The sequence below is a fragment of the Hipposideros armiger genome, unplaced genomic scaffold (genome assembly GCF_001890085.2).
Source record: "Hipposideros armiger isolate ML-2016 unplaced genomic scaffold, ASM189008v1 scaffold_619, whole genome shotgun sequence".
NCBI classification, from domain to species: domain Eukaryota; kingdom Metazoa; phylum Chordata; class Mammalia; order Chiroptera; family Hipposideridae; genus Hipposideros; species Hipposideros armiger.
Genome location: NW_017731969.1, coordinates 629,150 through 654,237, shown reverse-complemented (window position 1 = coordinate 654,237; position 25,088 = coordinate 629,150). Strand labels below are relative to the sequence as shown.

At 52.8% G+C, this 25,088-nt stretch overlaps 2 protein-coding genes across 2 annotated transcripts; one reads left to right on the top strand and one right to left on the bottom strand.

Moving 5' to 3' along the window:
• The first annotated feature begins 1,418 nt into the window (after positions 1–1,418).
• Positions 1,419–17,517, top strand: NPAS1 (neuronal PAS domain protein 1). The gene is made up of 12 exons (XM_019625200.1): positions 1,419–1,566; positions 2,600–2,782; positions 3,209–3,444; positions 9,660–9,733; positions 9,996–10,085; positions 12,043–12,217; positions 13,610–13,725; positions 13,943–14,100; positions 14,704–14,810; positions 15,319–15,466; positions 16,292–16,386; positions 16,925–17,517. Exons 2-12 carry the CDS (start codon positions 2,661–2,663, stop codon positions 17,386–17,388), a joined length of 1,785 nt encoding a protein of 594 aa, XP_019480745.1. The 5' UTR covers positions 1,419–1,566; positions 2,600–2,660; the 3' UTR covers positions 17,389–17,517.
• A 151-nt stretch (positions 17,518–17,668) lies between these two features.
• Positions 17,669–19,940, bottom strand: TMEM160 (transmembrane protein 160). The gene is made up of 3 exons (XM_019625208.1): positions 19,704–19,940; positions 18,632–18,724; positions 17,669–18,021 (listed from the first exon to the last, which is right to left on the bottom strand). The coding sequence occupies exons 1-3, from the start codon at positions 19,909–19,911 to the stop codon at positions 17,756–17,758; spliced, it is 567 nt and encodes a 188-aa protein (XP_019480753.1). The 5' UTR covers positions 19,912–19,940; the 3' UTR covers positions 17,669–17,755.
• Between the last annotated feature and the right edge of the window lie 5,148 nt (positions 19,941–25,088).

Genomic DNA, 25,088 nt, shown 5'->3' with positions numbered 1-25,088 from the left:
ATGTCATACAGCTTCTGGAAAACTCCACCGGACACTCATGGGAGAATGAAGTGAAAAAGGCAGAAAACGTTTCAGCATGAAAATTTTACCAAGCAAACCCCCTGAGAGGGTCTTAGGAATGAACCAGTGCAAGTCACACTTTGAGAACTGCTGGATGAACTTATTTTGTGCTTACAATGATGCTATAAGGTGGGTACTGGAATTAAATTAACCTTGGCACCTGCCCAGGCCAACAGGCAGGAAGTAGGATCAGCAGACAAGAGCCAGTGCCCTGAGCTTGAATCCCTACGCTGACCCTATCAAGTCTCTTTAGGGAAAAATAGGGAAATATTATTGGCTGAGAGACTATCACCAACAGGCTAGTCTCTCTATGCCTCAGTTTCCCTGGCTGTCAGATGGGCTTGACAATAGAACCCAGCTCAGAACTTTGCTATGGAGAAAAGATTAGCAGAACACACTCCCAAGTCGTTTAACTGTGGTTATCATGAACAAGTGTGTGTTCCCATCAGCCAGTGCACACAAGTGTTCAGAGGTGTGTGTGCCTTTGTTTCTCTATCTGTCCAGCCAGAGGCGAGCTTTTGCTCTTGCTGAGCCCCTGCCTACCTGCCTGCCTCTCCTAAGAATCCCATCACATTTTCATTTGTTGCACAGGAGTCTCCTAGGAGTGGTTAAGCTCCTGGAGACCCCTATGCCAGGTTGCTGAAGGGGCTTGGGAAGGAGAGGAGTAGGATCTCCTACCGGAGTGGGGAAGTCCTGGTTCGGATGCCTGGGTCTCCGTTTTCTGTGTGAGGCGCTACAATCCCTGAGTTCCCATTTATGACTAAAGGGGGAGCTTGGATATTGGGGTTCCCATCCCTGTGGCGGGGGTGGGGTGAGGGGAGAGTGGAGATAAGACCCCAGGATCCTGACCTTTGAAATTCCTCAGATACCTGTGTCCCAGTGCCTGAGAAGTTTGGATGCCAAATCTTGGCCTTAAAAGAGGGGCTGTGGGCTTGAATGAGGGGTCCCCCTCTTGTGGGGGGGCCTGCTGACACCTGGAGTTCTCTCCTGGAAAATGAGGGTTTCAAATGCTTGGATTTGCGTCCCTGGAGGAGGCACTAACGTCTGAGTCTCCACCTCTACAGGGTGCAGGATGTCCGCCTTGTCCCAAGGGGCTGCTGGAGCTCTGGGTTCTCTTGGGGGAACTGGGGCGCTAGTTCCTCCCGGTGAGGTCTAGAGATAATGCCCGGACTTCGGTGTTTCCCTCTCTGACTCCGAGGTTCTCGTGGTGGTGGGGGGGGCCGAACTCCCGAACGCTGGGAGCCCCCTACCGCAAAAAAGGCCCGAGGGGCTGGCGCTGGGCTGGACCGAGGGGGCGGAGACTCGATGGGCGGGGTTCTGGCAGACCCCGCCCCGCCCGCCAGAGCTGTCCCCGCGTCTCCAAGTCTGTGAGGCCGCGGTGGGCACTGAGAGCCTAGCGCCACAGCCCGCGCCCCGCCGAGCTCGGCCTGCCTGGGGTCTATGGGGCCGCCCCTCTGTGCCGCCCGGCCGGCCCCACGCCGCGCCCGGAGCCCGCCCCGCGGCCAGGTAAAGGAGGCTGGGGGTCCTGCGGGTAAGAGACGCCTGCTGGCTGGCATGAGGGGACGGGTGTTGGAGGAATAGGGAGCTGGAACTCCAGTGTCCTGGGGGCTAGGATATCCGAACGCCTGTATCCACGAGGCTGGGGGAAGGGGTACAAGGATGTTTGGGTCCTGGAGAAATAGGGGGCTAGGGCATCAGGACACCTGGTTGGGAGGCTTGGGGGAGGTGTGGGTACTGGTGTGGGTGGGGGAAGTCCTGAACGCTTAGCCCTGGGAGGAATGAAGACCTAATTGAACACGTTCCTGGTTCTGAGGGATCTGGGTACCAGGACACCTGGGCCCCGACTATCGGATCCATCCTGAGGGCTACCTCAGGCTGAAGCTCAGGCCACTGCGTCGGGGCTGGGGCTCGCACGCCCGCATCTTCAGGGAGGAAGTTGTGGTTGCGGAGATTTGGTGGTCCGGACACGTGGCGCCACCCCAAGGGGCTGGGGGGTGGTCCCTGGGTAGAACATGGGGTGGGGTCCCTGCCCTCTGCCCCCCTACCTCCTTTAGCCCAGCCCGGGTAATAGGCGCACCACAATACAGGGAACCGGACTTTTGGGAGGGGCTTGATCCCCAGGGCAGAGGGCTCCGGGGGCAGGAACCCCGCGGCAAGACGCCCGGCGCCCGCCCCCAGCCCGGCTTGGGCATGCTTGGCACGCAGCGCGCGGGCCGGTCCGATCCGTATGCGCGCCGCGTGCGCCTATTGGTATGCGGGAGCCTGCCCGGCGCGGGCGTGAGGCGGGCGCACTGGCGGGCAGCGCGGGGGAGGCGGCGGCGGGGCACGTCCTCGCCCTGAGCTTCGTCAGGGTCCCGGCAGGGTGAGAGCTGCGGGCTCCGTACCGGGGCCTCCAGATAGAGGAAACTGAGACATCATCCAGTCCCAGCTCCTTGCCGACACCCTGAGCCCCGCGCGGACCTCAGTTTCCCTAGTGGGTTCTCGGGGAGGTGGGGAGCCCTAGGCACTGAGCGCTGCCTCCAGCTCCTTGTCGCGCCAGGAGACGCGGATCTCGAGTCCTGCAGGCTGCTCTGAGCCAGCCTGAGCAAGTCCCCGCGGAGATGGCGGCCCCCTATCCCAGCAGTGGCGGCAGAGGCGAGGTCAAATACGGGGCAGGTCGTGGCGGCAGCGTCCCGTGGGACTTTCTGCCGGGGCTAGTGGTCAAGGCTCCGCCCGGACCCTGGTGAGCAAAGCCCCGCCCCTGGGGCTTCGCCCCGCCCCAAGGAGGTGTTCTGGGAGAATTCACACTCACTTCTGCCCCGCCCCCTGGGGCTAGAATTTGTTACCCTGCGCTGCTCTGCCCTCGGTTTTGAAACCCACCACCACCGTGTGGTTTTCTCGAACCCTTCCTCATAATTCATACCCAATATTCCTCATCTTTCCCCTCTTCTTCCTCCTTACCCCTATTATCTACACCCCAGGTTCTGTTCCCACGGCCCAGTGTAGAATTCACACTCAGGTTCTGCCCCCACCTCCAGAGTATTGACTCCACTTCCAACGTCCCATTCCATCCCCGAAGCCCCAGGAAGCGGGGCTTCCCCCACCCCCCGGGCGCCGCACCCCTGAGCTCTGGAACCCCGCTGACGCTTCCTCCGCGCCGCCCGTCCAGCCTGCAGGCGCAGCGCAAGGAGAAGTCCCGTAACGCGGCGCGCTCGCGCCGAGGAAAAGAGAACCTGGAGTTCTTCGAGCTGGCCAAGCTGCTCCCGCTGCCCGGAGCCATCTCGAGCCAGCTGGACAAGGCGTCCATCGTGCGGCTCAGCGTCACCTACCTCCGCCTGCGCCGCTTCGCCGCGTCTGGGGCGCCGCCCTGGGGGCTGCGGGCCGCAAGGCCCCCGGCCGGCCTCGGTGAGTGCGCACGCGCAGGGGGCGTGGGTCCCAAAGTCTTCCCTTTGGGACAGAGAAGCCGGATTCTCAGGTGCCCCGCGGCCCTCGCCCAGCAACTTGGCCCAGGGGGAGCATGGGGTTTGGAGTCAGACAGACTTTTTGTGTGTCCCTGTCAGGTGGCTTCTACTCTCCAAGCCTCAGTTTATTCATCTGTAAAACGGCCACACAAGGTCGGGAAGATTTCACGAATTCTGGCCTCATCAAGGGCCTGGCAACACCAGGCATCATACTAGTAAATGCTATTCTTTAGAGGAGATTTATCACCAAGGAGATCCACAGCTCCGTGGGTGGGACAGAGAGGACCCAGACTGGGCCTCCCATCTACTAATGGGCAAGAGATCTCCTGCATCCAGACCTGAGGGGCACCAGAGGGTACACGAGGACTCTGGAGCCAGAATTCCCAATTTGGGATAGTGGGAGGGAGACAGTATAATATGGCAGGTAAGATGGAGAGCTTCAGAAAGACTTGCCTGGCCCACTCGGCCACTTCCCAGCATTGTGACCCCAGGCAGGTCACTGCACCTCCCTGTGCCTCATTTGTGTAATGGGAATCATGGTGAAACCCGTCCCTGAGGGCTGAGGAGAGGATCAACCAGGTAATATGTGTAAAGACCCTGAACATCCCTGGCAGAGAGTAAGCCATCAGTATGTGATGACTAGTGTTATTAGTGGTGACCCTGCAGGGTTGTGGGGGGCCTGTGGCTTATTGAGCAGCTACTGTGTGCTGCTACTGTTCTGAGCCCTTGGTATCCATCAGGAAACAGACTAGATAAAAGCCCCCGGCGCTGGACAGGCTGACATCTTAGTGGCCAAGACACAATAACGAAATAATCAAGAAAATAGAATCTAATGTATAATATGTAAATATAGAATATATGAAAACAAATATATAGATAGAGACCTGCTTTTATTATTATTTAGACTTTATTATTGATAGATAGATGGAAGAGTTGTTATAATTACTTCTGTTTTATGCATTACTGCTTTATTCATATTACTAGAAGACAGTAAATCGTGTTAATCTGAGGTCGCAGGTGACAGGGACAGGGCACCCCAGGCTACTCCCCTGCCCCTGAAGAAGGGGTGTCCTTAGGATGGGGGGGGCTCCAATTCCCCTCCTGCCCCGGTCCCAGGGAGGAGGGGGGAGAGAAAATACCATTGATTAAGCTCGCAATAAATCACCATTTAAATTTAAATAATCCGGCTTTCCAGGCGGTAATTAGGCGAATTGACTGGCGCCGAGAGAATGCGGCATTAGAGCCTCTGATTACTGTCATTACCGCGAACAACATGTGCGCCGTCGGGGGATAAACATCTTGTCTATTGTCCCCGAGCTTGCGGGAGAGGGGGAGGGAGCTGAGAGAACCTCGCCGGCGTCCAGCCGGCCCCCCGTTGCCTGGATGGGCAAGTCGAGGGAGCAGGGGCTCGCTGAAGTCTCTGCACTGAGGTGGCAGACCCCCAACTTCATTAGCCCGCCCCGCCCCGCACCTTCCCCCGTATGCTTGAATTGGGGGGGGGAGGAACTGCGTGGACTCCCTCCTATACCCCCAAATTAGGAAATTGGGGGGCATCTCCTGCTCTGCAGGGTCCCCAACAAGAGGCCAAGTGTCTGCTTCTGTATGTTCAGATGGGGAAACTGAGGACTGTGTTTTAGTAGAAGTCAGAGAGCAAAGCATTGTGCCTCTCACTCTCCCAAGAGGAAAGGGTTGCCATGTCCTCAGTAATAATAATAATAATAATAATAATAATAATAATAATAATAAATATATATATATAAAATACATGCTGAGCACTATATACAAATTAACTTGCTTAATCAATCCTCTCAAAAATCTTAGGAGAGAGGCCATGCTATGATCCCCATTTTATAGAGGTGGAAAACTGAGACCCAGATTGGTGAAGCTGTTTGCTCAAAGTCACACAGCCAGGAAGAGGCCCAGCTGAGGCTCCAGTGTCCACCTTCTCAACCATACTTGGCATGTTTGTAGGTCTCCAGGGATGGGTCCTCCCTTTCAGGTCTCAGCTTTTCTTTGGGCCTCACTCTGCCATCGGTAAAATGGGACAACAGAGGTTAAAGTCTAGCTCTGGGTTTCTGAGTCTGGGGAGAAGATAGCCTTGCTCTCACATCAGCATTGGTCATTCAGTCAACAAACTCCCACTGAACACCTTCCCTGTGCCAGGCACGGTTCTAGATGTTGGAAACACAGCAGGGAACAAGACAAACTTCCTGTCCTCAAGGGTGGGCCTACAAATCCTGCATGGTGGGTCCCCTCACCCCCACCTTCTGATCTCATCTTCTTCCCCTCTCACCTCTTCGATGACCCACCCTCTCACCCCCCTCACATGCACACAGGCCACCTTGCTGTTCTTCAGAGAAGCATGGTCTCCCCTCAGGGCCTTTGCACTTGCTGTGCCCTCCACCAGGAATTCCCTTCCTTCTGAATGTCAACTCTTCAGCAATGCCTTCCCTGACCACTCTATTACAAATGACACCCCTCCCAGCATTCCCTGTCTTCCTTTCCTGACTTATTTCTTCTTACCAACATATGGCACTATAGACGTCTTATTTCTCTTGTTTGTTGTGTGTCTCTCCCCCATGGCACCTTGTTCCCTGAGTCTAGAATAGTTCCTGGGATACAGTAAGGGCTCACTTCCGCAACTGGGTGACTGCGGAATGGAGTGAGGGGAAGAAGGGTGACATCTTAATTCACAGATCATGCATGGCCTCTCTGAGGAAGTGACCTTTGAGCTGAGACTGGAAGAAGGTGAGGGAGCAAGCTATGAAAAGCTACAAGAAGAGCCATCCAGGCGGGAACAGCATGTGTGAAGGTCCTGAGGCAGGCTGGAATCAGCTTGCTGGTTTGAGGATATCTGGAGAGTAATAACTGAGGCAAGGAGTAGTCAGCATGGGCCAGGTCCTGCAGAGCCTCATGGGCCATGGTGAAGACTTTGTTACCCCAAGTGAGAAGGGAGCCAGGGAGGTAGTAGGTGTGGGTGGGAGCAGGGAGCCCAGTGAGGAGGTGAGTGCAGTGGTCCAGGCAAGAGGTGGGGCAGCTAGACCAGGGTGGGGGCTGTGGGGTGACGGGTGGTCAGATTCAGGGGATGCAGTGAGGGTACAGCCCATGGGACCTGCAGAAAATGGAGGTGGGTATGAGAGAAAGAAGGGGGTCAAGGTGCACGGCAGGGAACTACCTACAAGAGTAGAGGTGCCCCAGGTTATCCATAGTGATAATGATGAGAAAAGTGGCAGGACTTGGGAATTAGGTACCTACTGTGTGCTGGCTGTGTGCTGCTTGCATGCACGAACCCATTGTGCTCTATCACTGGACCCATTTTACAGATGTAGCTGAGGAAAGTAGAGGCAGAAATGCCACACACACCCCCAGCCTTCAGGCTCACGCACTCTGATTATGGTGGGATGGGTCCCTCTCTCAGACCTCCAAAGAGTAATGATGTCCCAGGCCTTCCCCACCACCCTGAGGGCAGCTGAGAATGGTAGGTGAAGAGGAAACCCCTAAGGCCTGGGAGAGGCCTTCAGTCCCCACTCTGTGTAAGGGATGACAACGACTGGGACAGTTTGTCTTCTCCAGCAGTCAGGCTCCAATAAGAAACTCAGCAAATGTTTGTTGAATGAGTGAGTGATGGTTAGGGTTTGGACATGAGGAGGGGGCAGCTCTGGGAGTCATGGAGAGCTAGCTGCTAAATTTAGGGGACAGAGGAGTTGAGGCATTTGAGGAGGAGAGGAGGGAACACAGGAGAGGAGTTGGTGAGTTGGTGGGTTTGGGGAGGAAGAGCCTGGAGGTAATAAAACGCATGTCAGTGATGGGGACGGACCCCAGGGCTCCCTGTCCCAGGGGACAGGCTTGGTGTTCGGGGGAACATCCAGTGGCTGAGCCCTCCCCTGAGAGCCCCCCCATCCCGACGTGCCCATTAACGCTGTTAATTGCAGCCGTTCAGTCTGACCTGGGCTGATCCTGCGAGAGGGAAAATGAAGGAATTAGCAAAAATGACAGGGGAAAATTGCGACAATTAGCAGGCAGCATTGTTCCCGCCTGTCACCCGGCTGGTTCGCACAGCATCTCAGGGAGGGGTCCCCATTAATCACCCCCCCCCGCAGTTATTGTTCCTGGAGATCCAGGCAGGGTTGAAAAAAGGATGTAACAGCGGGAAGATGTTGGAGGAGCGCTTGAGAGAAGGAGGCATGGCCTAGACATTTGGGGCCTGGGGGCGGAGCTGGGGGGCGGAGCCCTGATTGGGAGGAGAGGGCGGGGTTTCGCTGCCTAATGTTTTCGTGGTGTGGAAATAACAATAGTAATCATACTATTAATACTTATTCCGGATCCGTGTTTGGGAACACCTGCTGGGTGGGCCAGGCCAGGCTAGGCCTTTTCTAGAAATTTCTTAAGCTAATTGAATGTTCAACCAGCCTGTGAGGGTGATGCTCTTAGCAAACCCACTTGACAGAGGAGGAAACTGAGGCACAGAGAGGTGAAGGGACTGGTCCCAAAGCACACAGCCAGAGAGGGGCATCCCTGCGGCTGGACACCAGACCTGGACCCTTAGTCTTGCAGGAGCCAAGTGCTTGGAAACCCTCAAAGTCACCAAATCCTTAGCCTGATTCCCATTTAGGCATGGGGCTCGAGGTAAAATGTATATTATACAAAATTCACCATTTTAAAGTGTACAATTTAGTAGCACTTAGTAAATTCACAATGTTGGGCAACCATCACTTCTGTCTAGTTCCAGAATATTTTCATCATCCCCCCAAAACCCTGTACCCATTAGCAGTCACCCCCCTCCCTCCGCTCCAGCCCCTGGCAGCCACCATTCTACTTTCTGTCTCTATGGATTTATCTATTCTGAACATTTCATATAAACAGAATCATACAATATATGACCTCTTATGACTGGCTTCTTTTACTTAGCATGATGTTTTCAAGGTCCACCCACGTTGTAGCATGGATCAGTGCTTCGTTCCTTTTCATGGCTGAGTAATATTCCATTGTCTGAATATAGCACGTTTTGTTTATCCATCAGCTATTGGACATTTGGGTTGTTTCCACCTTTTGACAGTTAGGAATCATGCTGCTATGAACGTTCATGTACAGGTATTTGTTAGAGCACATTTTTTATTCTTTTGGGTTTATGCCTAAGTGGAGATGCTGAGTCAGATGGTAGTTCTACTCATATGCTTAACTTATTGAGGACCCACCAGACTGTTTTCCACAGCGGCTGCACCATTTACATACTCACCAGCACTGCACGGGGCTTCCATTTTCTCCACATCCTCACCAATACTTACTTTCTGTTTCGTTTTTTTTCTAGCCATCCTGTTGAGTGTGGTCTCTCATTACGGCTTTGATTTGCATTTTTCTAATGACTAATGATTTTAAGCATCTTTTCATGTGCTTATTGGTTATTTGTATATCTTGTTTGGAGAAATGTCTATTCAAGTCCTTTGCCCATTTTTGAATTGGGTTGTTTGTCCTTTTGTTGTTGAATTCTAATATATTTATCTCTATTTCTTGATATCTGTCATTTTTCTATGTCTTTGTCTCTCTCTCTCTCTCTCTCTCTCTCTCTCTCTCTCTCTCTCTCTCTCTCCTTTCCAGTCTCCTGCCTCCTCATCCTTCAGGTCTGAGCTCAAACACCCCCTCCTTCAACAGGCCTTACCCCATTCCTCTTCATTTCACACCACCTATTCGATTCTTCATAGCACTGGCCACAAATGATAATTATCTATTTGTTAGTTTTTTTACTTGTTTATGTGTCCCTGGCCTGGGTGACCCATGAGGACAGGACGAGGCTGTCCGGGTCATTTCTGTGTTCCCAGCACTACCCAGCACAGAGCCTGGCTGCACAACTGGTGCTCGGGGAGAACTTGCTGAATGAATGAATGAATGAATGGATGGATAAATGAATGAATGAATGAATCCCTTTCTGCATCCCCTGGTGTCTCTGTCTCTGTGTGTCTCAGTCTCTCTGTCGGTGCCTCTCTCACTCCTCCCCACATCCCAGGCCTCTCCCCCACAGAGCCCAGGGCCCTACCGTACCCTCAAGATGGCTATGGGACTCGGGGGGAAAGAGATTTGTATCCTGGTTTCCTGGGGGCCTGCACAGAAGGCCAGGGTCAGCAAGACCACAGGCCCCAGCCTCACCCCTCCCTCTGCCCGCAGCCCCAGGCCACAGGGGCCCTGTGGCGCTGGTTACAGAAGTCTTCGAGCAGCACCTGGGAGGACACATCTTGCAGGTGAGGCCCCTTCCCTGCCTGCTGCTCCTTGCTGCCACCTGCTGGCCGTCTCCGGAGAACAACACCCTTTTCGCCGGCACGGGTCCCAGGGGAAGAACCAGGTCTAGGAGGAATGCTGTGGCTCCCTCTCCTGCCTGTCCCTTCGGAGCACCACCAAAGCCCTGCTGCCCCCAGAATAATCCATTCTAGGTGGAGATCAGATTTCAGAACCTCTTACAGAAACCAGGTCCTCCTCTTCCTCTTCCCTGTCTCTCCACTCTAGTCCCTGGATGGCTTCGTGTTTGCCTTGAACCAGGAAGGGAAGTTCCTCTACATCTCAGAGACTGTCTCCATTTATCTGGGTCTCTCACAGGTAAGGGGCCCACAGTAGCCTGCCTGGATTAGCTCTGCTACAATCTCCCTTAGCGGCCCATCCCATGCCCTTCCTCTCTCCTGGCCTTTACCATCACAGCATGAAAAAAATGGACTGGTCTGAGGTTCCCAAAGTGTGTTCCTTGGAACCTTGCACAGCATCCAACATGGCTTCTTTTTTTTTTTTTTTAGCTGAGCCATCCTGCTACCTATTGGCAGCTTAGCAGCAGCTCAGCTTGGCCTGGGCATCGAACCGCTGTTGCTCAGAGCTCAAACTCTTGAGCGAGCTCTTAACCAACTGAGCCACTCGGCTGGCCCCAACATGGCTTCTTCTTACAGGAAGAGGAGGGTTATCAAAGTCACAGGTCAATTTGAAGAAAGCAAATTAGCAGAAAGATCAGTTTGCCAATGAGTGGTGGCCACATGCACCACATTTACCAAAACTTGTTTCTTCTTAACCATTTTGAAGGATTACAGCAATCTGTCTTGGAAAAGTTTTGTCAGCTCTGGAAGGTTTTCTGTGGCATCTTAGGTGACTGGCTTGTGTTTTGTCTTCATCTCAGCCTGCCATTTCCACCTCAGCTCTGCAGCTGGCTGCTAGAAGGGAAAAGGAGAGCAAGGAGAAGCCGAAAGCTCCCTTCCCTGGGGTCCTGGCTCCTTGTGGGATCTTAGGCCTTGCCAATCCACTCAATACAAATTGCTATCAACTTCTATCATTTTTAGAAAGATTTTGGCATATGGTAAATTTAGAAAATTCAGTGTGTCAGTATTTGGCCTTGTGAGCAGCTTTTCAGGGAGTTGGAGATGTCTAGAGGAGGAAGACCCTGAAGGGAATATGGACAAGAAGAAGGGAGGGAAGAGGAGTTGAACAAAGGCATGAGGTTGGTGTGGGGAGGGCGTAATGAGAGGAGGAGTTCAGAGGAATGAGGGATAGAGGGAAGTGTGTGACCCCAAACTCAGGGGCAGTGGGAAACATGGGAGGTTTCTGAGAGGAGGAGGGCCACGGTCAGATGAGTAACTTATGGAGTGGTATTTGAGTGGGGACAGAAGGCCAGAAGACCAGTGAGGATGCTGGTGGCAGGAACAAAGCAGGGTGAAGATGGGGCCTGGATTGGGGAAGATGTGGAGAGAAGAGGACTAATGCAAAAGATTTGGGGTGGTGGTGAATTGAATGTAAAAGTCTGTCTGATTAAAAGGACCTCTTTAGGGGCCAGCCAAGTGGCTCAGTTGGTTAAGAGCATGAGCTCTGAGCAACAGGGTTGCCGGTTCAATTTTCGCATGAGCCAGTGAGCTGCACCCGAGCTGAGCTGCCAACAGGTGGTAGGATGGCTCAGCTGGTGAGAATACATGCTCCTAACAACAAGGCTGCTGGTTTGACTCCCACATGGGATGGTGGGCTATGCCCACCGGCAACTAAGATTGAACACGGCACCTTGAGCTAAGCGATGGCGACTGGACTTGGAGCTGAGGTAGCTGCACCCTCCACAACTAAGATTGAAGTACAACAACTTGGCTGTTCCCCTTCCTCAATTCCCCAATAAAATCTTAAATAATAATAATAAAAAAAGTCTTTTTTAAAGAGTTTGAAAACCATTCCACTGTTTGAATCTTGAGTCCCATGCCTCCTGGGACATCCTGTGACTCCTTTCAGGACACAGTTGTTTGCTGTAAATTGGAGGCTATGATCCCCCCACCCCCAATCCCAACCCCTTATACAGCTTCTTAATAGAGTAGGCAGGGGCAGAAAGTCGTTAATAATCACTGGCTTTGAAGTGGGAGGGCACGGGGAAAGCCTAGGTTTGTTTCCTCCTTTTAAAATGTTTTTTAAAAAATTCTAATAAGAACACAAGCTGGCACGAAGCGCTCCTGCATGCAGCGAGTGAACCTGAGCTGAGGCTGAACTGGCAGGCGAGTGACTCCACCTCACCCGCCTCTGCATTCCCTTCCTTCGCCGGCAGGTGGAGCTGACGGGCAGCAGCGTCTTCGACTACATCCATCCTGGGGACCACTCCGAGGTGCTGGAGCAACTGGGGCTGCGGGCCCGGACCCCTGGACCCCCCACCCCGCCTTCCATCCCTTCCTCATCATCCTCTTCCTCATCTTCCTCCTCGCTTGCGGATACCCCTGAGATCGGTAATTCCAAGGGCCCCCAAGTGAGGCCTGATCAGGGGACACCAGGTACACTGTATGCAGCTGTTTCATTTATACAAAATCCACTCTCGTTAGGGCTGTGCAAAGCAAATTTTTGTAAAATAAATCAGAATCTCAGCTGAGGCAGCAAGACTTGACTCCCTAAGAATGCCTGGATCCCCAAGATTTGAATTTTAGAAAGACTCCTCGGGCTGCTGAGTGGCGGTTGGGTGCCTATGGGTGACAGATGGAAACAGGCTTTGGTAAATAATATCGACGCACACTTATTGGGCTTTTACATGGGCCATGCCTCCAAGTACATAACTGGATTGACTCCTAACCACAATCCCCCAAAGTAGGAACTGTTACTCTCCATTTTACAGAGGAGGAAACTGAGGCACAGCACAGAGAGGTTAATTGTCCTAGGTCACACAGCTGTTAAATGGTTGAGCTGGACTCCAGCCCAGGTTTGTCTGGCTCTGCAGTCTGTCTTCTAACCCTCTCTCCACTGGAAAATTCCACTCCATGTTGGGGAGGGAGGGTGTTGGAGATTACCCTGAAAGTTTCTTTTAGCTCTGAGATGTTGACGGACTATGAGGTTAACTTTCCTGTAAACAAGATTTTCTTGTAGGGACTTGCTTTACACCAAAAACATGTGAGTTGTCAGCAGTGCTTGAAAGTTTGGGAAGATGTTTGTGACACATGTGGGACTGTTGGGGACTGTGATTATGGTTACACCAAATTTTGAGGCACAGGATCATCTGGGTGTGAGCATATTTATGACTGTGTCATAGGGGTTTATAGAATAATATGTATTTGTGAGTCTTATTTGTTGCTGTACCCTGAGGCCCTGCTCTATGCCCAGCCCTGTGCTGGGCAGGGCTGGGGAGACAGTCATGACAACACCCCCAGTGCCACTTTCCCAGGGTTCACAGTCCAGTGAGGGATATTGACTCATTCCCAAATGGTGATGGCTCAGAGTGTGCAGGGCTGGGATGGGAGACCCCAGAGGGGTATCTGACTCAGACTGAGGGTCAGGGAGGGCTTCCTGGAGGAGGAGATATCTCACTTGAGACCTGGAGGGTGTAGCTAGAGATGGTTTCAGCAGCAGGAGGCAGTTCTTGCCAAAGTTTTAGGCCTTGATGAGGAGCTGGGTTTTCTCTCACCGGTCCTAGGGAGCCATGGCAGCTTCAGGACAGGGGAGGGGCAGGGACAGAGCTGAGCTTTAGAAAGACTTGGATGGCTGCTGCTCGGATGTCAGTGAGCTTGTAGGACTGTTAGGTGGATCTCTGGCTGTGGCCATGACCCTGTGTCTGGCTAGCCCTGCATGGGATGGGGTGGCCTATGTGTGTTTCCTCCCAAGGATTCCATAACCTTCCTCACTCTCTATCCCAGAGGCCAGCCCCACCGCGGTAATCCCCTCCTCCAGGGTCCAGGAGCGCTCCTTCTTCATCCGCATGAAATCCACCCTCACCAAGAGGGGACTGCACGTCAAGGCCTCTGGGTACAAGGTGGGTGTGAGCTCTTTGTCCCAGTCTCTTGATTCCCACATCCCTTTGCCTGCCTGGGGAGTGTTCCTGAGTCCTGCTAATTGTGTACCTGTGTCCCAGCGCCTGTGGGTGACAGCCAAAGCCAGGCCCCGCATTGGGGTTAAGGTCCTCCTGCCACCGCCCCGCCCCCACTTAGTCCTCCAATCCCGTTTAGCCCCGCCTCCAACCACGCCTACAGGTTATCCACGTGACCGGCCGCCTTCGGGCCCGCGCCCTCGGCCTCGTGGCCCTCGGCCACACGTTGCCCCCGGCCCCACTGACTGAGTTGCCACTACACGGACACATGATAGTCTTCCGCCTCAGCCTGGGTCTTACCATCCTTGCTTGTGAGAGCAGGTACCAGGGGTAGTGCTAAAGTGGGCCAATGGGGGAGCACAGGAGACGTGGGGGGTGTGGGCTGGGACACTGAGGGGCACTGGGGAGCCTGCGGGATGCTGAAGAGCAGCAGAGGGCAGGGGTTACTGGAAGAAGGGAGCCAAGGTGTGGCGGTCAGGGCGGGGCCTCTGGGGATGGAGGAGGGACTGTGCTGATGGAGGCCCAAGCCCTCCCTGCGGGGGTGGGGGGGTGCGAGGGGGCGTGCCCTGGGCAGAACTCCGCCCCTCCCTGATCCCATCTCGCCCAGGCCTCTCTGGTCCCTCATCCACTCCTGCACCACGAAGTGGGGGAAAATGAAATAGTGAAATAGTCCCCTCACTTTAGCCTCCTCTGGAGTGCCCGGCCCACCTCACGCCCAGGACTGCCATCTGCTTGAATGCCCAGAGCCACTCTATGGCAGGGACACTATGATTACACCAGTTTTATAGAGACGAAAACTGAGGCTCCAAGCACTCCAGCGTAAGGGTGGGAAGCCTAGGTGATTCCAGAGCCAACCCTGCCTCTTCTCCCCGCCCCATGGTCTCGGGCCCCTCCTCTCCTCCTCCCTTTTGCCCCTGCCCTCAGAGTCAGCGACCACATGGACCTGGGGCCCTCAGAGCTTGTGGGCCGCAGCTGCTACCAGTTTGTTCACGGACAGGATGCAGCCAGGATCCGCCAAAGCCACCTGGACCGTGAGAACCCCTACCCCTGCCTACCTGCACCCCAGACCTGAGTACCCCCAATGCCCCGCTCCCTGGAAGTCCTGCTTCAGGACTGACCACAGTCCCTCCTGTTGCCAACTCCAGGGGCTCAACTCAGCACAGAAGAGCAGCAAGGAGGCTCTGAACAGCAGCTCAGATGTGGGCTGGGAGGAGGGCAGCGGTGGGGCCTCTGACCCATCCTTTAAGATCCAGGAGCCACGATGCCGGTTACCTAGGCGTCTTTCTAATTCTGTTTCCCTCTGTACTTTTGCTCTTCTTTTCTCCCCACTGTCTCACCCTTTCTGTTCCCCTGGCACCGTGTCTCTTGTCTCTGTTCCTGTCTCCCATCTCTGCACCTGTCTCCCTCCCTCCATCTCCCTGTCCTCCTCTCTCTCCTTCTCTGCCTCTCCTGTCCATCTGTCTCTTCCTCTGTCCGTCTCACCCCTCCCCCACCCCGCCCCATCTCTTTCTATCCCTCCGGTTCCTGGGCTGGGCCCAGTGCTGGACAAGGGTCAGGTGATGACTGGGTACTACCGTTGGCTGCAACGTGCTGGGGGCTTTGTGTGGCTGCAGTCTGTGGCCACCGTGGCTGTGAGTGGGAAGAGCCCTGGGGAGCGCCATGTGCTCTGGGTCAGCTACGTGCTCAGGTGAGGGCTGCCCCACCCATCCCACAGGGGGCTGGAACCCCCTCCAGAAGCCTCTGCTGTCTCTCTGCACCTCAGGGTGGGAGCTCTTGCGGGGGGAGGGGGGACTCCTAGAAGGGGACAAGCCTGGAAAAAAGAGGGGAAAGGGGGACAGAGAGCGCAAAGGCCTGGAGGCGAAATGCCCTTGCTGCAGGGGAGAAGGGAGAGGGGAAGGGGGTGACAGGATCTGCGAGGGAGGCAGGTCTGAAACGGCCTCAGGCGTAGGTTGAGGGTCTGCACCTGATCCTGGGGGCACTGGGGAGCCATGGCAGGGTTTAAAGCTGGAGAGAATCCCAGTCGAGTCTGCTTTTCAGAAAGACCCCGCTGGCTGCTGTGAAGTGGGAGGTCTAAGGGATAAGGCGGGGGCTAGACCAAGGAGGCGGCTGGGGCAGGGCCTGGGAGGTGCCAGGCAATGGAGGCGAAGGAGAGGTGGCCATCTGCTGTCGCCCAGGTCTCTGGCTTTGCTGGGCCTGGATCTAGGTCCCTGAGAGGAAAGCAGTTCAGAAGGAAGGCACTAAGGTCAGATGCGCGTGAGGTGTCTGTGGGATACCTAGGTGGTGATGTCCAAGGACCATGGGCTGTACAAGTCTGGCCTCGGGAGACAGGGCCAAGCTGGGCTAGGAGACAACTTGGAGTTTGGGGGTCCAGTTATGAGGCCTAAGTGCCTTGGGATAGGGGCACTACATTCACTGGTGAGGGGGGGAGTCTACACTCAGAAGACAGGGGTGCAGGAGGGAGTCTGCTCTCATGCAGGACCCCTGGCTCCTAACACCACCTGTCTTGTCCCAGCCAAGCTGAGGGTGGCCAGATACCTCTGGATGCCTTCCAGCTTCCAGCCAGCGTGGCCTGTGAGGACACGTCCAGCCCAGAGCCAGAGCCCGCAGGTGAGCCCACCTCCCACTCCAACCCCTGGGAGGCTCAGAGCGACCCCTGGGACCTGTGCTGTCCAATCTAGGACCCGCTAGTCACAAGCGGCTATTACATTAAAATTAAAACTAAAAATTCAGGTCCTCAGTCATACTTGCCCCATTTCAAGGGCTCAGTAGCCGTATGTGGCCAGTGGCCAATGCGTTGGATGGCACAGATATGGCACATTTCTGTCATAGAGGAAAGTTGTATCTGCCCTGATCTAAACTGGGTTTCTCAATCTCCGCTCTACTGCCATTTGGGACAAGGCAATTCTTTGTTTGGGGGACTGTCCTGTGCATTGTAGGGTACTTTGCATCCCCGACCTCTAACCACCAAATGCCAGAAGCACTCTCCTGCCCAGTTGTGAGGACCAAAAATATCTCCAGCCACTTCCAAATGTCCTCTGGGGGACAAAACCACCCCAGCGGAGACCCGCTGAGCTCAGCTTCATTGCATAGATGGGAAGACTGAGGGCTGGGACGCACACAAACGGTGCCCTTCAAAATCTTCCAGAGCTCGTGCCTCCAGCAGAAGGGAAGCAGGCTGCCCCCCTGGACAAGGATGAGGCCCCCCACACCCGGGGCAAATGCATCAAAGTGGAGCCTGGCCCGGGAGAGACGAAAGACCCAGAGGACAGCGGGGACGAGGAGATACCTGCCCATCCAGCCCCACCACGGCCCGAGTTCACTTCTGTCATCCGGGCGGGGGCCCTGAAGCAGGACCTCATGCGACCATGGGGCCTGGTGCCTCCTGGGGACCCCCCACCTTCCCTGCTCCACGCAGGCCTCCTGCCCCCCGTCGTGCGGGGCCTGTGCACGCCTGGCACCATCCGCTATGGCCCCACGGAGCTGGGCCTCATGTACCCACATCTGCAGAGGCTGGGCCCAGGCCCCACCCTCCCAGAGGCATTCTACCCCACCCTGGGCCTGCCCTACCCAGGGCCCACAGGCACCAGGATGCAGCGGAAGGGGGACTGAGGACTGGCAGAGCCACCTACAGAGCTGGACCCTGGGGGATGGGGACAGGTCACCAAGGGGGCAAGGAACAGGACTCGGCTCCATCGGCGCTCTTTGAGAATTAAAGTCCTGCTCGCAGTCTGTGGCTTGGTCTCTAGGGGCCGTGGAACTCCTCTGTCCTTCCTTTTTAGTTATCGCCACCTGTCTTCTTCACCTCCCAGGCCATCTGCCCCTTCCCACTTCCCTCCCTCCACCCACTGCAGGCCCAGCCTTCCCGTCACAGGAACCACCACTCGGAAGATGGAGCGAAGAAAGGGTCAGGTTTTAATGTCCCGGTCCTCAGGCCCTGGCCATCCAATGCCCGGCCATTTCCCCGCGGGCCTGCTGCTCACTCTGGTGGGGGCCGGCCTGCTTCATCGGAGCCTTCAGCAGTGGCCGTCCCATCATCCTCCGGCACCAGTTCCACGTCCAGCTCCAGCTGGCCCATGTAGAGGCCAACGGCACAAGCCCAGAGCAGACCAACGGCCAGGACAGCGCCCATGCCCGCGGCAGCACCCCCCAGCGAGAGCTGCATGGGCCCCCGCAGCGCCGCCAGGCCCACCACGTAGGAGGCACCGCCCCACACCACACATAGGCCGCCCAGTAGGAAGAAGCCTGTGGGAGAGGGCAGAGGCCACAGTCAATGGAGGGGCGGGCCTAGGGTCCCAGGCTGGGGCTGGCAGGTGTGGGGAAGGCCAGGATCAGGGGGGCAGATGCCAGAGACGGGGGGTTCAGGGGTTGAGGTGGACTTAGAAGAGGGATGAGGCAAACTCATGGGCAGGGCAGGGACCAGGGATAGTACAGAGCCAAGGTCAGCGGGCATGAGAACATATCAGAAGGGGATGTCTAGAACTTGGAAGTGAGGTCCCAGATCAGAGGAGGAGTGGGGGGCTAGTCTAAGAGCAAAGATAGGATTAGAGGGGTAGCGGCTGGAACCAGAATCCTCATCTTTGTCAAAAAGTCAGATTGGAGGGGAGGACCCACAGCCATACCCTGGGCCACCCACTCAGGTAGGGGTGGGGTGGGGTGGGTGGAAGGTCGACACCAACGAGGATGACAGCTTCTGATGGGGGCAAGAATGAGGGGCTCTGCACTTACTATTGGGGAGGATGTTGCAGGAGAGAGTCTACACTCACCGAGGGCAGGGTGGGGGCTCTACATTTCCCAGTGGGGGAGGAAGCAGCCACACTCCCTGGTGGGGGCAAGAATAGAGGTCTGCACTCACCATAGGCGGCTTCCCGACCCATGTCACTCTGCATGAAGGAGATGACCCCAATGCCTGATGCCAGGAGGCCATTTCGGAACCAGGAGAGGAAAGCTTGGAGGAAGGGGGAAGAAGCAGTATCAGCCCAAACCCTGCCCCCAAAGTCCTCAGCCCAGACAGTCAAACTGAGGGGCTTCTAGTCATCCCACCACCCCATCCCACTCCAAATATTCCCACCAGGTCCTGAGGGGGCCCCCACCTAACCCTATCCTCACCAAACCCTCTTGTCTCCATCTCTGAACCCTCTCCCCAAACTCGGCAACACCGAAGACTCAAGACAGTCCGCAGAATCTGCAGGAAAATCTAGGACCAAAACTGCAGAACCTAAATCTGAGGACAGGAAGACCCCAAGAGGTCATCTTGGTCAACACCATGGGCTGCGCTCTTACTTCTTTCTCAGACCTCGGGCACAACATTTTTCCCCACCCGGGCTTGATATCATTCACATCCAATAGCGGACTAGTTGGGTTACAAACCCCCTACCCCTACCCGATCCCGTATACTAATAGATGCCCCAGCCTCTCCAATCCTGACATAAGGCCCCGCCCCCTGAAGCCTGGATCACCTGGCCCTCCAATCAGCCCAGAGCTTTTCTTCTATCGGTTGTTCCCTCCTCCAATCCGGAACTTCCCCATCTTCCGTGAGATCCACACTCTCACCTTATGCAGAGTGGTCGGCTTTTCGATCGGAACTGGCCCCTCCAACGTGGACCCCTCTTGTAAATAACTCTCCTACCCCGAGCACTCTTTGGAAGCCCCTCTCGTCCAGACAGCTCAATTCTTCTCAGGCTGCCTGTCCTAACCCGACCAGCTTCTCGGACCCTCGGTCCCATCCGCAAGCCCTTCTCCTATGTGGACACACTGCGCTCTTGCAGCCAGCGCTTCCCTGCGTGTATACGGAAGCCCTTTTACCTTTGAGCCCAGGCCCTGTTTCCAGCAGAAGCCCCACCCCTATCTCCCACTCTCGTGGGCGAACACCTCGGCTATTCCGAACCCCCTCTCCATTCGAGCAGACCCCTGCCCCAGCCCCAGACCTGTCTCATGCGCCTTCCGGAGGAGCCAGGCGTCTGCGCGGTCCAGCTCGGACACAGGGGGCGGCGAAGCCCCTGTGCGGGGGCCTTGGCCCGGAGCGAAGGATCCCCGGGCGCCCCCACTCCGGGACCGCGGAGGCGGCAGCATTACCCCTCGGAAGCGGAGTCGCGCCAGGCGGGCGGCTGGAACCCACCACCAGCCGCCTCCCATGGTTCGCACTACGACCGCCGCGCACCGCCCCGCCCTACAGACCGCCAGTAGGCTGAAGCACACGTTACTCATACCTAGCGACCCACCCATTGGTTTTTTGTGCGCCATTCAAACCCAGTGCACACCGTCTATTGGTCAGAATGGCAGTGATTCCCGCCTCTGTCATCTGTGCCGGTACTACGCGTCCCACCTTGCTTCTGCTAATGAACTACAAATCCCAGCGATCACTGCGCCAGGGGAAGGCCAGTCTTTAGAGGCTGCAGGCTCGATGTCTGCCGGGACATGTAGTTATTGTTAATAATTTTAATTCCAATGGCCAAAAAACAAAAACAAAACTCTTAATATAGAACCTTTGCAAAATCGCTAAGAGTCCAGAGGAGAAAGTGAAGCTTACCATTAATCCCACCAAGTCAGCGGTTACTGCTAATATTTTGATATATTTCTAACCCTTCTTTTTTCTGTGCAGTTGTAAAATGAGATGCCATTTGATAAATTTTTTTTTTCACATACCAGTATGTCATGAAAATTGACCGGTGGCATTATTTTTCCACAACATAATTTTTAAAAATATATTTATTTTGAGCATGGTACAAGATGCAAAAGGTACAAAAGGGTCTAGTGAAAAGTAATTTCCACCCTGTGCCCTAGCCGGCCAGTTCCCATCTCCTATTCCACTGCATGGAGTTTAATGGTTGATACTGATGCATTATAAAGATGTACCACAAGTGATTCCAGGCCCTAGATTGTTTCCAGTTGTCCCTGTTATAAACAATTGTGGCTTCCTTTTAGGTCTAAGCCTATATCTGAGTCCAGAAGGACCTGATCCCACTGGCAAACTTCAGCCTCCAGCTTCTCTGCCTCTGAATCCACACATGGCTTTATATATCCTCTCGTGACCTTAAAAATAAAACTTTTTTTTTTATCAGCCAAAAATGCTTTTATCCTGGAACAGCAAAGAATTGCAATTTGAGGCAAGCAGCTAGAGAAAATCCATAGACAAGTCCAACAAAGGAGAGAAACATTATTTTATGGAGAAAAAGGAAGACGTTGGGAAGGGTTGTTTTGAAAAAAACAAAAACAAAAACAAAACTGTTGGAGAAAAACAAAAGGTCAGGGAGTTGACGGTTTCTCATTAGCTGAGCTGCTGGGGTGGTGGATTCCTTGTAGGAGACGCAATACATCTTTTCCTGGTGGGGCCTATAATTGATGATTCTTTCCTGCTGAATTTTCTTCTGTGGGGTTCTGTCTGTAAATTGACCGTTCTTCCGGTAATTGATATGGAACGGTACTGTGTGAGAGCTCCCCCTTCTGGCGTCCCGACTTTATTTTAGTGAGGTTTCCCTTTATTAATTCTCACCCTCTTTTCTACTCTGTGTCATTACGATCTCTATACTTATCTGTCTCTGCCGTCAGTCTGTCAGTTTCCAATGGACGAGGTCCTTGATCAACGCATCTCTATGTCTCCCAACCTAATATATAGGTAGGGGACTTGGTAAGTAATAATAGCAAACATTTACCAATGGCTTTCTCTGTGCCAGGAATTGTGCTAGGTATATTATGTGTATAATGTCATTTAATCCTCATTGTAACCATAGAAGTTAAGGATTATAATAGTCTCTCTTTTATAGAGGAAAAAATGAGACTCAGAGCAGTGAGGTAATAAAAGTTAATGTTTATTGAGCACTAATCATGTGTCAGATTCTGGCTCTTGCGTTTTATATGGATACTCTCATTAAATCCTCAAATTAACACTAAGTGATATGCACTATTATTATCCCCATTTTACAGAGGAAGAGAAAGGTTAAATCAGTTGCCTTAAATCACACTGCTAATTAGGTAAGTCCAATGCCAAATTACTAGCCACCATGCAGTGCAGTTTATGCTAATTTATTCATTCATTCAACAAGTATTTACTGAGCACTTGCTCTCTGACAGCATTATACTACACATCTGGTTTAAATCAGTAAACAAAACAGACAAAATTCTCTGTCCTGAACTTCCTCAATGTAATAAAGCGCATCTACAAAATACCTACAACTAGCATCAGTCTTAGTGATGAAATATTGACTGCTTTCCCCCTGAGACTAAACAAAGCAAGGATTTCCACTCTCATCACTTCTAATCAACACTGTATTGGAGGTCCTAGCTAGTGCAATAAGGCAAGAAAAATAAATAAAAGGCATATATATCAAACAGAAGTAAAACTGTGATGCGATTGTTTATGTACAAAATTCTAAGCAATCAAAATAACTACTAAAATTAGTAAGTGAATTTAGCAAGGTTGCAGGATACAAGATCAATATACGAAAATCAATTTTATGTTTATATCCTAGCTGGAAGCAATTGTAAAATGAGATTGAAAATAATCCCCTTTACAGTAGCATTAAAACCAAAACTACTTAGGACCAAATTTAACAAAAGATATGCAAGATTTCTACACTGAAAACTACAAAATACTGCTGAGACATTAAAGATCTAAATAAATGGAGATATATACCATGTTCATGTATTGGAAAACTCCTTGCTTCTATGGAGCTTACATTCTATATGGAGAAGCAGAAAATAAAGAATATGCTGCTGACTACTCCGTAGAAAATGCATTTAGCAGCCAGGGGACCTTTTAAATGAGCATCTAGTGATGTGTCTCCCTAAGCCCTTCAATAGTCCTCCATCACCCTCTGAAATCTTGGCTACAGGGCCTGCCAGGCTAGGCCCCTCTTGACCTCTGCTCCTTCATCTCTTGAGAAGAGTTTGCATTTTGTAAAGGGGGTGGCAGTTTGGAGTGGGTTAAACTTGGGGAGGGAGTTCAAATGAGCTGTAATAGATAGCCTGCCTGCCAGCAATGAATGCTAAGCATTAAATGGGATTAAGTGAGAACTGAAAATATGTGAAATATTGTTCACATTCTTGGCTGGTGAAATGGTTTCGGCTGATGAGAAAGCGGGGTGGAGAGGTGGGGAACTGAACCAGAAAGGATCAGAGCAGAGAAAACAAATCCTCCTTAAAGAGACAGATCCCAACGCTGACCCCCTGACCCATTCCTGCTGCAACATGATCAGATCAGTGGTTCTAATACGAATCATCTGGGAGCTCTAAAAAACTATTAGTGCTCCATCCCCATCCCAGACCAATGCAGTTAGTATCCTTGGTATTCTTTTCCAATGAATGTATTTATATTCACCACCAGAAGAAATTATAATTATGCAACACAATGGAGATGTTAGCTTAGACTATGGTGATAATTATATTGCAATATATAAGTGTAATTATATATATCAAATCAATACATTGTACACCTTAAACTTATACAATGTTATATGTCAATTATAGCTCAATTAAAATGAAAAAAAATTTTTTAAAAAGATTTTATTGGGAAATTGGGGGAGGGGAACAGAGTTGGGAAATCAGGAAAGGGGAACAGACAAGTTGCTGTCCTTTTGTTCTTCAGTCTAGTTGTGGAGGACGTCACTTCACTGGCCCAAGTTGGTATTATGATTATTGCGCTCCTCCAGGGCTGAGGCAGTCAGTCGCCAACCATTGGACAGCGGCTCATGGCAGCCCACGCCAGCAGCTGGCCACTCATGCCGACTGCTGGCCACTCACAGTAGCTTCCAGCAGCCCACTGCAGCCTACGCTGTTGACAGCCACTCACGGCAGCCCAGCTCCAAGTCGAGCTGTTTTTCATCACCTTAGCTGTAGAGGGTGCAGCGTCACTGGCCCATGTGGGAACCAAACCAGCAGCCCTGCTGCTCAGAGCTCGTGCTCCGAAGCAGACTCTTAACCAACTGAGCCACTCGGCTGGCCTCTAAAATAAAATATATTTAAGGATGTATTTTTATCAAGAGCTGACCAGATGTCAGGGACGGTTCAACAACTGTGGACATGACATTGAACCAAACAGATGAATGATCAGCTCTCATGGTGGGACATTTTAGAGTGCGAAGGGAATGACAATGTCAAATTGTGTCACCCACAAATCAGGCATTTATTCAGGCTGTCCTTTAACAAAAAGTCTAGCATTTTCTCTGGCCGAGTGTTCATGTTTGCTCATTTCTTACCTCTGTTTTACCCTGAACGAACTCAGGCTTCTCTCCTCCCTACAGAGCCTGGCGGTATGTAGTTCACCCCAACTCCCAACCAGCACGGAACAGTGAAACATGCCTCCTTGTCAGTTTCTCCTGAGAAACAGCTGACCTCAGGCAGACAAATTTCCTGTCTAACCTCCTTGGTTACTTACTTCTCCACATCTACCCAACTTCCCCTTACTGAAACAAACCCCTCTTACCATAGAAAAACAATACATTTTTTGTTTGATTTTTGGATGCTTGCAGATTTCTGAAGTCCCTACTGCAATGGTCTTTTTGAATAGGTTTCTTCTTATCTTAGTCTGGGTCTGTTTTTATTTGACATCTCCGGAAAGTTCTCAGCATTCTTCACTAGATTAATTCCTAGATACTGTACAGTTTTTATCGCTCTTGAGAAGGCTATCTAATTTTCTGTTAATTTCCCAGTTGGTTATAGAGGAATGTCATTGATTTTTTTGGGGTAAGATTTTTATTGGGAAATTGGGGGGATGGGAACAGTGCTGGGGAATTGGGGGGAAGGGGAACAGACAAGTTGCTGTCCTTTTGTTCTTCAGTCTAGTTGTGGAGGAGGTTGCTTCACTGGTTCAAGTTGGCACCATCATTGCGCTCTTCCTGGGCGAGGCAGATCAGTAGCCGGCTTCCGGACGGCCGCTCACGCTGGCTGCTGGCCACACACGGTAGCTTATGGCAACCCACTGCAGCAGGGGCTGCAGCCTACGCTGTCACCGGGACTCACAGCAGCCCACTTCCAGGTTGAGCTGTTGTTCAGCATCTTAGCTGTAGAGGGCAGTGTCACTGGCCCTCATATGTGGGATCCGAATCGGGGCCCTCTGGCGTCCCAAGCCAGCTCTTAACCATCGCACCACTTGGCCGGCCCGTAAAAGGATGGATTTTTATGGTATGTGAATTATATCTTAATTTTAAAAATCAATGGCGGGGCCGGGTGAGTGGCACGATGGTTAAGAGCTGGCTTGGGATGCCAGAGGGCGCTGGTTCGGATCCCACGTATGAGGGCCAGTGACACTGCCCTCTACAGCTAAGATGCTGAACAACAGCTCACCCTGGAGCTGGGCTGCCGTGAGTCGCCGGTGA